The sequence below is a fragment of the Musa acuminata genome, chromosome BXJ2-10 (genome assembly GCF_036884655.1).
Source record: "Musa acuminata AAA Group cultivar baxijiao chromosome BXJ2-10, Cavendish_Baxijiao_AAA, whole genome shotgun sequence".
NCBI lineage: Eukaryota > Viridiplantae > Streptophyta > Magnoliopsida > Zingiberales > Musaceae > Musa > Musa acuminata.
Genome location: NC_088347.1, coordinates 32,130,891 through 32,145,605, shown reverse-complemented (window position 1 = coordinate 32,145,605; position 14,715 = coordinate 32,130,891). Strand labels below are relative to the sequence as shown.

At 34.6% G+C, this 14,715-nt stretch overlaps 1 protein-coding gene across 3 annotated transcripts in view; it reads left to right on the top strand.

Moving 5' to 3' along the window:
* LOC103968942 (structural maintenance of chromosomes flexible hinge domain-containing protein GMI1) overlaps positions 1 to 14,715 on the top strand; it is a 40,114-nt gene that overhangs the window by 10,710 nt on the left and 14,689 nt on the right. For 2 of the 3 annotated variants that reach the window (XM_065129655.1, XM_065129654.1), the window contains 18 exons: positions 1,297 to 1,352; positions 1,470 to 1,575; positions 1,691 to 1,759; positions 5,570 to 5,656; positions 7,424 to 7,474; positions 9,308 to 9,428; positions 9,518 to 9,579; positions 9,650 to 9,778; positions 10,683 to 10,773; positions 10,895 to 10,929; positions 12,717 to 12,792; positions 12,905 to 13,087; positions 13,220 to 13,375; positions 13,478 to 13,499; positions 13,573 to 13,687; positions 13,782 to 13,898; positions 14,029 to 14,352; positions 14,434 to 14,564. In XM_065129655.1, the coding sequence (XP_064985727.1) occupies positions 1,297 to 1,352; positions 1,470 to 1,575; positions 1,691 to 1,759; positions 5,570 to 5,656; positions 7,424 to 7,474; positions 9,308 to 9,428; positions 9,518 to 9,579; positions 9,650 to 9,778; positions 10,683 to 10,773; positions 10,895 to 10,929; positions 12,717 to 12,792; positions 12,905 to 13,087; positions 13,220 to 13,375; positions 13,478 to 13,499; positions 13,573 to 13,687; positions 13,782 to 13,898; positions 14,029 to 14,352; positions 14,434 to 14,564 (1,931 nt within the window). The remainder of the gene's footprint in view (positions 1 to 1,296; positions 1,353 to 1,469; positions 1,576 to 1,690; positions 1,760 to 5,569; positions 5,657 to 7,423; positions 7,475 to 9,307; positions 9,429 to 9,517; positions 9,580 to 9,649; positions 9,779 to 10,682; positions 10,774 to 10,894; positions 10,930 to 12,716; positions 12,793 to 12,904; positions 13,088 to 13,219; positions 13,376 to 13,477; positions 13,500 to 13,572; positions 13,688 to 13,781; positions 13,899 to 14,028; positions 14,353 to 14,433; positions 14,565 to 14,715) is intronic. The other variant, XM_065129656.1, reaches the window with a different exon arrangement.

Sequence of the window (14,715 nt, the reverse complement as noted above, 5' to 3'; positions counted from 1 at the left end):
GCATTTGTGGGTAATGATGCAGAAGCTGGTTATTTGAATGAGGCAACATGTGCATCTTTTGTACCTTGTTAGACAATGTTTCTTATTTCGCGTATAGTGTAAGTATATGACCCATTGATCATCAATAAAGAATAATACCATTAGTCTACCTTTATTTATGTTAGTTATAAACTTATAACTATTTGCTTGGTGAGAGATTAGCTCCATGCCAACAAATAGTATTTTTTCATGGCATGCCAATAATGTGAAGGGAGGGGAAGCTTCATAAATCTGATACCTTTCATGCAAGTAAGGTTAAGGAACCTAGAATGTGCTCTTGGTTAGCCACCTGTTCTTCCCCTTGCAACTCTTGCAGTGAGATGTGGTGGAAATTGGTCGATGATCTCTTCGCTTACAGTGAAGCACAAAGGCACAGATTAGCCTTCCAACCTCGATTGATTTGGTTGGGATTATATGGAACCTATGATTTTATGTTCTTCCATGGCCCTTTTTTCGATTCGTATGGCATGGAGTGCATTTCTGCCAATCATTTGTACTTGATGGAGGTTACTTGATACAGACCAATAATTTAGTACTTTTTATTTTTCTAGTATTAGATGGTTTATGTCTTTTGAGTTTTCTTCCCATTGCTTAGGTAAGTTTGATATGGTATTATGTTCAGGAAATTGACTAATCTAAATACATGGTTGATTGTTGTTGTTGTAGTATCCATCCCAGGGTCTGCCATACCGAGCCGTACCGCCCGGTACGGGCGGTAACATACTGGTCCGAGTGTACTGTAGCAATGTAGCAGTGCTACAGTACTCGGTACACCTGGGTGTACCGCTCGGTACCGAGCCCGGATCGAAATACTGGTACGGTACGGTATTGTGAACTTTGATCCATCCTACTTTGCACTTTTGGTAACTTCTTGGGAGATTCATTTATAATGATTGAAATTTTATATGCATCTTTTTGTTGTCGTCTTGGATCTCTTTCTCAGTGTAACTTTTGTTAAATTTTTTAAATTGTTTGGTTATTTGTTTATTGAATTTTGAAAAAAGCTGGCTACATGTGTTATTTGCATGCATTTGTATTTTGGCTACAATATGCCACACTTGTGGGTTTATCTTATGTCACCATTGTTTTGTTAGATCTGTTTGTTATTCTAGTAAAAGTTCTTTGATTAATGACAGATTATCTTTTATCTTTAGTTCTGCAGAATGTCTATATCCTGTTGTATGATAAACTTATGTGACTACTTCAGCAAGACATGAACCTGTGTACCTTCACTAATTATATGTGGTACATGTGCAGCCTTTCTTTGGCATGTTTGGTTATGGTGGGCCAATTGCCACTATGCATTTGGGAAGGCATGAACCTTATTTTATTTCAAGTTATGCTTAAAATTAAATGACACAAATTATTCGAGTACATTAAGACAGATTAACTTTTTTGTTTTATGCTTGTATTATCTCTATTGGTTGCAGGCATGCTACTGTGTCATCAAAAACTAAAGGTTCAAGGAAGGTGTATTCTCTATATTTTTCAAGAGAGGCTTTGTTAAACCAATCAACACCGAAATGTATCTGGCGGGTAAAGTACTTATATATGACCTTTGTGAAATTTATATTTATGATATATTTTATTATAAAAAAAATGTGTGCAAAGGGCTAAAGATATTTGCTGTTCTTTCTTTGCTACATTTCAGACTGATGGAGGTGTGAGGGAACCTTTAGATGAGGAAACTCAAACATCACCTCATGGGAGTTTCGCCCAGGTTTCATTTTGCAAACTACTACTGTCGGTTACTTGTATGTGTGAATATTGGTATTGCGAAAGACACATACTTGTATGTGTGATTGTGCGTGTGTGTGTTTCTCTCTCTCTCTATATTTATATATGTATGCTATGTATGTATATTTGTCTACATTATATCCGGTTGAACTTTGGTAAGGAATATGAACTAACATATTGATGTGATGTTATGATCTTTTATTTATTGGTCTGATTCAAACTCAAGTATATAGGGATGGTTGAATGGTTGAAGAAGCTCAAGAATTTGCATATGAATTGTAAGATTTTTAAACTTATACATGTGAATTGTAAGTTAAAATATACATATAATGTGAATTGATTTCTGTTATTTATCACCGAAACATTAATCATTAATGTATTGCTTGAGGTTGGTTAATTTAAAAAGGAATTCATCTTTTTCCATCTAATTTTTGTCCCATTTGCATTTTGTCCTTTTCTATTTGATATATGCTCTTTGCCCATATGATTTGGTTGGTTTGCTCCCATGGTTCTGCTACCCACCATCCAGAAAGAGAAGAAGAATTAATGATTGAAAAAACTTTGCGACACCACAAAGTTGTTCTCCAATCAACAATCATTCATCTTATTTATAGGTATTTTCATCTTTTCTGATATGAGGCTGGGTACTGGAGACCTAGACATGCAAAACCAGAAGGGCAAAGTGATTCAAATGTCTATGAAGTTTATTTTAGGCTTAGATTAGTGGATTGAGTGGAGGTAAAGGAAGACCTAAGAAGTTGATGTTAGAAATTTGATATTCTTGGTCTGAACAGTGATATATTGTTATGATAAGAACTATAGAGTTCAGAATCACGTGTGAGATACAATGCAATGGACAACATTATGCATGTTAATAGATCCAGGGCCTATGGTGACTAGAATTGAAATTTAACTAGAACATCAGCATGTCATTGATTTATTTACAGAACTGGACTTAATTAAAGATGAGTCAGGAGGTAGATTCACTGAAAAAGTTTGTTTTGGATCTGGTCATTTATAAAAATTGAATCAAGTGATGAAAAGTGCCAGTAGAATTTGTTACTGATTGCACCTATAGATCTTGAGTGTAAGTAAATGATTAAAGAAAATAAAATTTCAGGAAGGGGAAGAAAATAATAGAAGTGGCATTGATGTGGGATAGGGATTCATGAAATGGATGGATGACAGCCTTAATGTTGACAACAAGTTTCATATAAAGATAGGCTTATGGTACATACATAAGCATCAACATATGAGGAAGGTTGTGGCAAGCAACGACATGCTTGAAGGATCTGAAAATAGGTACTGATTTGAAGATTACCTAGTATGCCATCCTCTCCAACTGCTGTTCGATCCATGGACAGACAACAGACAACTTGGCGAATCGAACATCCAAGAATCTAACTTGAGAGGAATTTAGTGCGTCAAGAATGCTAAAAGCCATAAACAGAGCTGTTTTAAGGACAACTGTTCTGAATGTAAGACTGGAAAGAAAAGGGAGAAGGGTAAGGGGGCATCTACTCTGGGGATTACAGGATAGCACCTACAGGTTATGCTCTCTAAAGTCTAAACCTCATGTGTTGATGTCTAAATTGCATCACTAAGTGTGAACGAAAAAATAATTAAAAAAAAAATATTTTTTAAGCTGTACACATTTGGAAGATAATTTTTTCATTGAATTTTAAAAGCATTGCATCTTCGGTATAGTAAAATTATCTGAAACTAGTATTTATAGGCTAGACCGCTAGAGGGTGGTTACATTAAACTAAATAATTAATTCTATGAAGATGTTAATAATTATGATCATCATTGATTTGATCAAAAGGTCTGCTGTTATGGTTCAAGAAAAGCAGCTTCCAAGCATTTTCTTCTTAAACGTGGTTACAGTTGAGATTTGCTGTTGATGTGGAGGCATGGTAAAGTGTCACTCTGTACCCTTTTCTTTGGGTGCTTTCTTTTTGTTAGAGCTGCATGAATACGGTTATCTGTCTGTAGGCGGTGGTTGACATTTTTTCCTTGAAAAAACTTGGGTTGTCTCATTCTGTCTGAAATTGAATATGTCCCAGGGTTCTCAATTTCGATGTGTACCGCCCGGTACGGGCGGTACGTACCGGTCCGAGAGAATACCGGTGCATGGATTGTCCTCTATTGAGTAGTACTAGTGTTTTGACTGGTACCGAGACGTACTAATTGGTATCGAGGCGTATCGACCAGTATCGTGGCATACCGACCGTCACCGAAGCATACCGATCAGTACGCCCTGACATGATAGGTAAAGGTATTTTAAGGTTTTAGGGTGTACCATCGATATGCCCTAGCGTATCGACAATATATACCAGTACGTACCGTACCGAGCAGAGCTCAGTATGTCGATATGGACCAGTATTCAAAACCTTGATATGTTGTCCTATTAGTATCCTTCTCCGAATGAAGGAATTGATGAATAAACATCTCCAGCTGGTTGAGACATCCCAATTTTGTCTCACTTGAAGTCTTGCCATATATGACAATGATACAACTCGTCTCAAATCTTCTTTGAATATTTTCTTTATTAATTAAGACCTGGTTGTTTTGACCTTTTTTCTGATTAAACAATATTTGCAGTAAGTCCATGAGAGAAATGATATAAAGGAACTTCTCATCATATTGGGGGTGTATGTGATGTGTGTCAAATAGCATGTTGGTTGGTGCTTTTCAGCTAGCATGATGCTTATAAGTAGAAAAGATGCACTAAAGCTAGACCGAACAGACAAAATTGTTGTCATTTTGTGATGAATTTTGGTGTACAATCTATGTGCTAAATTATGAAAGATTGGATTAGTCTTAGCTCTGAATCCGCAATGGTTTCTTTTGCACCCTCCTGCACACACTGATACACGGGCTGAAGAGAAACCAGATAATCTTGCTGGAACAAGAGAATGAGAGATTGCAGCAAGTTGACAATGATTATTAATTGGATTAGATAGTTCTCTGTGTTATACTAGAGAAAACATCAGAAAATAGTTGCAGTGATGGGAGGAAATGTTGGATAAGATGTTGACAAACATCCGAGGTAAAAGAGGTAGATGACCATTGGTGAAGATGTGCTGGATCTGTTACCCCAGTTGAATTTAAATTACAAAATTCTTTATCCATGTATATTCTCAATTATTTACTGAGTGGACTCCTTGACTAAAATATGTGTAAGATAAACTGATAAAGTATTTATGTAATCTAAAATTAGACAGGATGAGTCCATTAACAGAAATAATTTATTATGCATATAGGCTGAATCCAAACCTTATTTTGGTCTAATGTTTGGGTGCTCAAACTTCAAGATTTTCAAAGTTATTCAGAGAAAAAAATGGAAATAATCTTTTAAAATATTAAAGAGAAGAAAAGGACTACCCATTCTGAACAATGGCTAATCCTAACTCAACCGTGAGCTTGACATGACCTGGGCCCATCCAAGCTACGGTAACTGCTGGTAGCTTCGTGGCACTGCATATCAGTCTTCTCCACATCTCGAGAGTGATATATCCTGCGTGCACAACATCATCCAATATAATGTATTAGAGGCAAATTCTTTTATTATACCATATGTTGCAAAAGTATAATGTATTAGAGGCAAAAGCATGCTGGGGACTTTGTTTTTGATAGAATGAGAAACACAATGTATTATGCTTGCTAGTATTAGTGTTGCTGTTGCATTATTTTACTGATTGTTGAAATGTATTTCATGATCTTGGTCATGGTAGAAGAGTTTTCTTCCTGGTCTGTCTCTTGTAACCATGGTTTTGTTGTCTTTTGACAGGTGGTGATTAGGGATCTTAAACTAAGGTGCTTGGACATATATAAACTTCAGTGCTTCTTGAAAGATATTTATTTTCCATATATACAGGTCTATCTATTATGTTATTTTTTAAAAATCTTATTTCTCTTATTTGGAAGTTTGTTTCATATTTTTGGGCTTGATTCCCTATATTTCTTCTTAGGCAAGTCACTGATATGCCTAGTTTTCGTTTGTTTGATAGTATTGATCATGATACTTTCACTTGTCAACTGATATCACATTTGGAAATAAAGTGCTCATTGAGTTTAGCATTGATGATTTCCTTTTGGTATTTCATATTTGCTTGTTGGGTTGAACTTGGGGTGGTAAATATTAACTTTTTTGCATGAAAGTTTTTTAATTGCATAGACTTCTGTATGTCATTGAAGCAATTCTTACAATCATTTTGATTTTCTTTGGCCAAATATCTTTTTTTTTAATGCCCATCCAATTTGTAATGTGGTGTTTTGCTTTATGACCTAACTCCTACTTTCTAGGATAAAATTGCTATGAGTCTTTGTCTATTGTTGCCACATAAAGCCTGTGTAAGTGTTATGGGTATATGGAGTTATGGACTATTACTTTTTGTGAACACGGGCACGTCAAGATTGTTTGTGTTGTCGTTTAGGAATTTTTCCATGTATCTGTGCCAATCCAAAATATGAACTGGACTGATGTTGAAACAGCAAACTTATGTCAAGGGCAGGCATTCAAATGTTACTCAAAAGAAGCATGTAGACTGATTCAAAGTTTTGTTAAGCAATGTAAGCGTTTGAACCACAGGCTTAGTTCCACTTATGGAGTTACAAGAAGTGAAGAAGGGCTAAAGCACTGGATCAGAACTACTGCTGGATGAGTGGCACACGAAAAGAATAGAGTCAGCCAACTGTGGTTATATTGTAGTGGCTATGCTGTTAGCTGAGTGGTACCACCAGTACCACCACTAGGTGGACATGAGATACTTTCATATACTCGCCAAGCTAATATGAAGAATCTATATTTATAAGCTACAGGACCATTTAACTAACAATATAAAGGCATGACAACCATAGTGTTAGCACCAATACCTTTTTCATAACTTTAAAGGCATTGATTATTAGGAACGTTAAATGAAGTTTGCCCTAACCAGCCTTGCTTTTCATAATGTGTTCATCTCTGAAATATGAGGACTTCCCTATGGAAAGGAATATATTCAAGGTAGTCCAGGTCTTATAGCTTGTTGCTAAAATCCTAAAGAATTGGTCTTCCTCACTATCATGAGCATATCTTTGATTGCAAGTCATGTGGCCCCTAGGCAATAACTATTTGCAAGGGTGAGCCAAGGTACAACCTCTTTCATCCCTGAATAGATCTGCAAGAAAAAAAACACTTTAGTTGAAGAAGCAAATGACAAACAGAATACCATCATTGGTCCTCAAAGTGACCATACATTCAAAGAAATTTTTTAGGCAAAAAAATGGGATACTTGCAAGCTCGATTGACATTACACAATTGTTATAGTATAGTAGGTTGGAACCCAATGAACATAATTCACTAGTCACTTGAACCCCTCCAACAAGCAGGTCCACTAAACTAGTTGGTGGCTATAGTGACCTATTATCTTTGTATTGACTAACTTATGAAATGGCATACAGGTGTCAAGCAGTAGCTGACAGTGTAAAAGTAGTTGGCATCTGTGGAAAACAATATGTAGATAGATAGATTTTGCTATCTGAATGATGTGGTTGGTTATTATTTAAATAATCAGGAAAGGTTGGTATAGTTTAATTCTTAAGCTTAGTGTTAATAAACATAGTTTTTAACAATGTATCAATTTTTTTTCTTGTTATGGTGCAGTGTGATACAGAGTACACTTCACGAAAAACAGCTATGCCAATTGAGTTCGAGGTTTGACAATTAATTATTTCTATTAAATTTTTACAGTTAGTCTGAAATTGGTGATTATTTTTCCTGCCTTGTAGAAATATGTGAATCTACATGCATCTGGAATTTACTATGGAGCCATCATTAATCTATTAGTTTGTAGGGTCACAATTGACAATATTTTTGACGACCTACTAACTCATATTTTTGTACTCTTTTAAAGTTCAAATGGGGCCCTATGTATTCTTGCTTCTGTATCTTGTATTGGAATTGATCTGACCCAACAAGATTACTGTAATTACTATTTATAGATTAAGGAAGGGTGTAACCTATGAAGATTTCTGAGTAATTATCTATTATGAAAAAAGTTGATAGTGTATCATGGAAGGCAATACAATGTTATTGATCTTGAATAATGATGCGTTAATCAAGGCTCAAAATTTTGTATACCGGTATTGTACCTGTTAGGGCCAGATTGGTACATACCAATTTTTTTTAAAAAATAAAAAACTGAAAAAAAATAAACTGCCTGGTGCTGTAGAGTTTGTATCACCTTGTACCTTGTGCATTGCTTTGCTTACCTTTGTTTGTGTGTAACATTAATCTGTCAAGCTGGTAAAACCGCATGTATCATAACATACTGGCAGTGCTGGAACCTTGGCATTAATGCTTTCTATGTTTATTTTCCATCCATTAGCTCTCTTACTATTCCTCAGATCTAACTATTTGGGAATTTGAAAGTATTTGGTAATTCTAGGGTTCCACTTGGTTGCTTGTATTTGAATTGCATTAAGTGCAAGTCGTAACCCAAATTAGGTAGACAGTTGCCTTCCTTGGTGGTTGAAGTGTCTGACATTATTGACTAGCAGATACATCCATAATTATTTGGCATGACTTGTAAATGTAGTTATTTGAGGTCATTTAAGACTACATACCATGCAAATCAAGCATATATGAATTCTTCCATATATGCTCTGTTTTTTTGTTTTCCCATGCTGTGTGAAATTTTGGAATGTCTAGTTATGAAGTTTGTAAACTTTAAAGGCATGTCTTTGATATTTATCAGATTACTCATGAAACATTTAAAACTTTTGAAGGCTATTCATACTTTCATAGTATCTGCAACTTTGTTAAGATTCCTGTGTAATTACGGGTGGTAAGGCACATATGGAGTCCAATGTCCACATCTTATGCTTGCCATGGACCAATTTCCTGTACCATAGGAATTATTTTAATCTAGGAGATTAGGATTTTATGCCTAATAAGCTTGCATCTGTCACTTGTTGTGACCTCTGTCTTGTTTGGGACTATCTGTTGTGACCCATGAATTGCCAAAATTGAAATATTTTTATCAGTTCTTCATTTCCTCTCCTTCTAGCCATAGTACCTCACCCAACTATTATTCTGCCATTGGCATGTGCAGTGCCTTGGCTAACACGTCTTGGCCAGTATTTTGGTCTGTGGTAGTCAGCACAAGGGTTTGCACATGTGAAGCCAGTATCTTGGTCTGTGTCAGTCAACACAGGGGTTTGCATACCTTCATAGGTTAGTACCAAGCTGTGTTAGTAAGTTATCTATACAAACCCTATGCCTGAAACTGACAAAACTTTCTCGGTTCCTTTTGTTTAAATGCTTGCTTATGCAGCTAGTAAACTTAGTATTTCATCCTTTTTGTAGTTAGTATAGGCTGGTACATACCACTTCAGGATAAACTGCAGTCCTTGAGTACTATATATATACCGGTTGCATCATTTACGCAATTGGATTGTTCAGAAATGGGTTGATGTTGTGATCTAAGGCATTCTACTGATATTTTGGTCTTTAACTTCTAATAGTTCATTGAAGTTTCCATTTTAGGTGAATGACATTAACCTTGCTGAAATTCAAGGAGGAGACGTGACAATTACTAATTTACTCTCTTGTAATGGTCCTGATTTCATCATGCAACTAAGGTTCATGATTAAATCAGAAAATCCAGGTATGTTAGCTGCGATTGTGCTGTTTTATCTTTCTGATGGATGCTATATTTAGATGTTTCCTTTTGTTTTTCTGGTTTGTTATTTGTAGGATCATTAGGTTTTCAAGAAGCCAATGCACAATTGAAGTGTGTTTACTTTCCTATTGTTGAGGTACAGTCTGCTATTTCTTGTTTTGGTTTCAGAATTGTATGTGTGATACTGTGATTTATATATTTTATAGGGGAAAGAGAACATTGAGCGAATTCTTGAGAAGCTTGTTCAAGATGGTTACGAAATTAAAGAAAATTTCGACACCTTTTCTCGTGTATCAATACGTAGGCTTGGTCGTCTCCTTCCAGATTCCAGATGGGTAAGATTCTATTCTTATATGCAGTTTTAATGTTTGTAAACGTCATCAGAAGTTTTCCATTTGGGAATGATATCTTAAAATGCAAAAGTTTGAAGTCTGGGAGTTTTCAACAAGTTTGGCAGAGGCTCATAAATTTGTTTATGATGTTTTAGTTTATGATACAAAAGTAAATATAGATGAGAGGAGGTTGATTGAATTGTAAAAGAAGTCAATGATATTTTCTTAGATTAGTATCAACTAATTGAGTATAATTCATAGTCATATATTTGAATAATTGATGGGATTCTAATTGTTAACCTCTCTAAATTAATTTTTTGCTGATCATGAAAATTAATGTAACTGCAGAATTGACCTGCAAGCAACATCATGCAGTTTTTTGTTTCTAGCTTTATAGGACACATGCTGATTAAATCTTGAAAAAAATTGGAAAAAATGTTTAAGTTTTTTGCTGCTGTTGTTTCTTCATATATTTGTAGAATAGCATCCTCCTGGTTGGAAAGGGCTGGTGGACAATTGGGAAAACTGGCAAATTGTGGGAGCCATAATTTTGTCCTAATTGTTGATACACTCTTTGTTCAATCTGTTATTATTGGGTTGCTATATTCCAATTTAGGTTAATCAAATGACTTTTAATGATGCTATATTCCTATTTAGGTTAATTAAATGACTTTTAATGATGCTATATTCCTATTTAGGTTAATTTAGTTTAGCGGCTAAACTTTTGCCACTAATTTCAGTGATGCAGATTCGTTTGCTTGTTGGTATCGTGCATCATTATTTATTACATAATGTGAAGACTTGTTATTATGATCTGAAATTGTATTTCATTTGAATTGACTATTGTCAATTTTGAAATTATGATTAAGAAAATTTTGCTTATTGGTCCATTTCTTACCTTACATAGAATACTCTTCCTTTCATGGAAACTAAACAAAGAAGGGGAGATAAAGCTCATTTATTAAAGAGATGCTGCAAAAGGGTGAAATGCTTTGTTGGTAACATGATTTGATTGGTTGAAATTCTCAAATTAACACCTTTTTTCGTTATTCTTATTGTGTGCTTTAAGATGATATTCTTTCTTTCACAATTTTTTACATTATTTTTCTGTTGTTGTAGAGACAGATGCTGGTTTTTCTCCTACTCCTTCTAAGGTAAGCAAATTTGTTTTAAAAAAAATATGATAGGTTTTCATGAGCACTTGCATTAGTTTTTTCTTAAATAATATTGTTGATTCTTGATTCTTTCCAGATTATCTGTATGATTTATCTCATGCGTCTACTATTATTTACTTGTCAAATAAGTGAACAGTATCCTTTCTCCAGAGATGTTCTCTACTCAATTATTTGGAATTTAAACTCATAATTTTTATCAAGAACAGAATATTCTGTTGGTCATATGACTTGTGTGACTGTTGATCCTTATTGTTTTCAGCTTTATTACCATGTAACGATGACTTGATCCAGGAGTGATTCTGTCTTGATCAATTTGGGCGGTTTTGGCCAAACTTAGCCAGACCCAATTGATTCATCAACTTTTATTGTTGAGAATCAAAAACACAAAAAGAATAAGTAGAGGGAGAAGAGAAAAGAGGAAATGTTTGTAATGGCTATTCAATACAAAATTTTCGGATAAGATTTTGGCAAAAAAAAGTTTTTTGAGAAGTGTTGTATGCTAACATTTATACAAACACAAAAAAGCACCAGAATGACAAGATCTGCAAAGTTTATATATTGAATAATTAGTATATATCAGAAATTGTTAAAAGAATTGTATGCAAGGTTTGATAAAAGATGTTGAGTGTTGGCAAGAGAAATGAGGGTTATGTGGTCTTCTTTACAAAGTAGTATCTACTATCTAGTGGTCACAGTGAACTCTAGTATTGCAAACATAGACAATTGAGGATTATGGTTCACCGATCATGTTGACCAGGCATATTGGTCATGGTCGGACTAGTACCTAGCAGTTAGTATTGGCGTTTTGTGTGTCGGTACATTAGTACATACCCGTAAACTGAAAAAGGGCTGACGATCAGTTGAAATTGACAAAACCTATTTCAGGGTTTTTTGTCCTAGTTTATTGGTATATAAAATAAATATATTACCTAAACATGCATTAATAAGCCTCTAATTAGCCATTAAACATGATGGAATAAACTCGTAAGTCATTGAAGGTCAATACATTGTCAATCTAAGCTAAATTTTCTTCAAAACCTCTAATTATGTCTTAATTAATCATTAGTCACTAATCAATCTAGAGTTATTGATGTTCTTTATGCTAATTACCTGACATGATAAAGAAAACATAAGAGGAAGCTAAATACCGTTACTTGGAGACAAAGTCCACGGGTATTGAGTTCGAATCCCTCTTTTATCCAAATCAAGAGGTTGATTTTCACTAATTACTGATTTGAGAGATTAAATAAGTTTAATGAGTGAGACTGAGAGTAAGAGCGAGTGAAAGGGTGAGATTACATAAGTTTTATAAGCCCAAAACAGCCCCAATGGTTAAATCGGAGTGACATTGGGTACAGTTGAAATCTGAAATCTGATCATTACTGACCTTGCAGTAACTACCAAATTTCAATCATATTGGGCTAAAATGGGTTGGTTGGCATCTCGGCTCACTGAGTAACATCTGATAGCAAACACTAGGAGTGTTGCACACAGAAATTCAAGATTGTGGTCTTCATTGTGAAGTTGTATCTAGTGGTCACAGTGAAATAAATTTTTTTCTTACTATAATGAAAGAAAATCAATCACTGTTAATTTTTTGAGAGAGTTTTCTGGTTCTGCATAATTTTATAATGCTTTATCTTTTACACATTATTTTCTGTTCCATCTTAAGGTCTTTATTCATATTGTTGACAATGATTTTTTTGCAGTGCTTCACAGAGTTTGCCCTCTTTTTCTGCTAACTTATTTTTTTAAACATTTTGAAGACTGATTTGGCACATCATCACCCTTTTACTCATGCATTGAGGAACTTTGGCAACATTCTTTGTGGAAAAGAATCAGGTCCATTGAACTTATGAGGAATGAATATGGTCGCTCTCTATTGATTTTATTACAGTTTTTATCTACTTTGTTCAAGCAATTGCAGCTAAAATTTTGACATATGAAATTGTAGAGGTAACCATTGAGATACTCAAAGATGGAAAACACTCCAGTATTTTACAATTAGAGAAGGAATATCGAGATTGGGTAATTCAGATGCATGATAGATATGATGAAGAAATCAATTGTGGTGAGGATGAACCTGTACATATTATTGGCCCTCAAAACAAGAAACAACTTGGTATAACTGCTGATGGTAAGTTCAGGGCTTAAATCTGCATAGTTTATTTGCCATTTAACTTCTAGATTGGTGGGTCTGGCTCTTGTCAATTATTGTTCTGAATAAATTCAGTGATAGATGATATAAATATTTTCCCATTATTCATAGTTGTGAGAGTGCACCAAGCTATAAAGAGAAGAGGCATAATATGGGAGTCAGGACAAAAGGTTAAAATTTTTAAAGGTGCAACTGGATGTTTGAAAAAGAATTTGTATGCAACTCTAGAATACATTTTAATAGAAGGATTTCAAGGTGATGTCGGTGGTAAGTACTTCATACTGTTAATCCCTGTGCTTTTCTCTCTCCATTTTTCTTTCGAAAATATAGTTTTATATTATAACTCATGTTGTGTAATATTTTCCACAGGTGATGCACGACTAATTTGCAGGTAGTTTCACTTCAATTATATATCATTTTTATTGTGTCACATTAGTTAACCAAAGTTATTGACAATTGTAAAGGCCACTGGATTGTTCTGATGAAAAAGGCTGCTCGATTTTGGTGGATAATGGAAATGCAAGCTTGGATATGCATGATTCTCTATCTTTTCCAATAAGTCTAATTGATTCTGAAAATGTTTGTACTTTCACCATGGACTTCTTATATTTCTTATGTTGCAGTCATGCAACTGTATGTTGTCTTATTTGATTGATTTCGAGCTGCTTGTCAGATTCAAGCAATTGACCTTGCGACATGGAATTGCCAAGTTGAGAAGCATAAAGGGAGACTTCCTTCCAGAATCGACATACTAGTTGGTCAACAGTGTAGCCTGTTAGGGATCAGTGGGGTTAGCTGTCTAATTTTTTATATTTCCGACGAGTATTTATAACTTACAAATGACAGTAAATTTTAGATTCTGTTCCACACAAGGATAATTCTAGTAATTCAGACTCTAATTATGTTACATTTCACTTCAGGAACTACCTATGGAAGCTCCTGTGGTTGCTGGTTTTACTCCTCCTAGAGAAATTGTTGCTGTTATTAGACCTGCAAATTTTAGCTCTTCGATGGCCTCCAAAGGCCTAGATCAGAAGAATATCATGAAGAATGAGTTTGAGATGACCTTGAAAATTAGTCATAAATGTAGAGCTAAGCAGAATGAACAGATGACACTTGCCCATACAAAAAGTGTTAAACCTTCATCACATACTGGCATCAGTGGATTATATATATTTGGGTTGCAAGATATATGTTCGAAACTATTTTATAAAGCCGGAATTTATATATTCACCTTCTTTGTTGTAAGTAATTTCTTAAAATTTACAACTTTGGTATCTTGATTATCCTTTGGTCAAAATTAAGTATGAAAGTGTTGTTATCAGAATTGTAAAAATACCAATATCAAACACCTAGAAGCACGAGTAGTTGTGAAGCCTGACACAAAGGTTTGCAAGTGGCGATTTGTGTTTGATGAATGGGGCCCTTTCACTGATAAGCAACTACTTTCTACTAGGTATGACCTCTTACAAAGGCAGTTGATCAAATTTAAATTGCTTTTTTGATACATGTTGATGCCCTTTGATGTCTAGGTTTTATAATTTAGCAATAGTTGAAAATACACTTATTGGCTTTATTTTTTTTTAAATTTTGTTAAGTATTTGGTG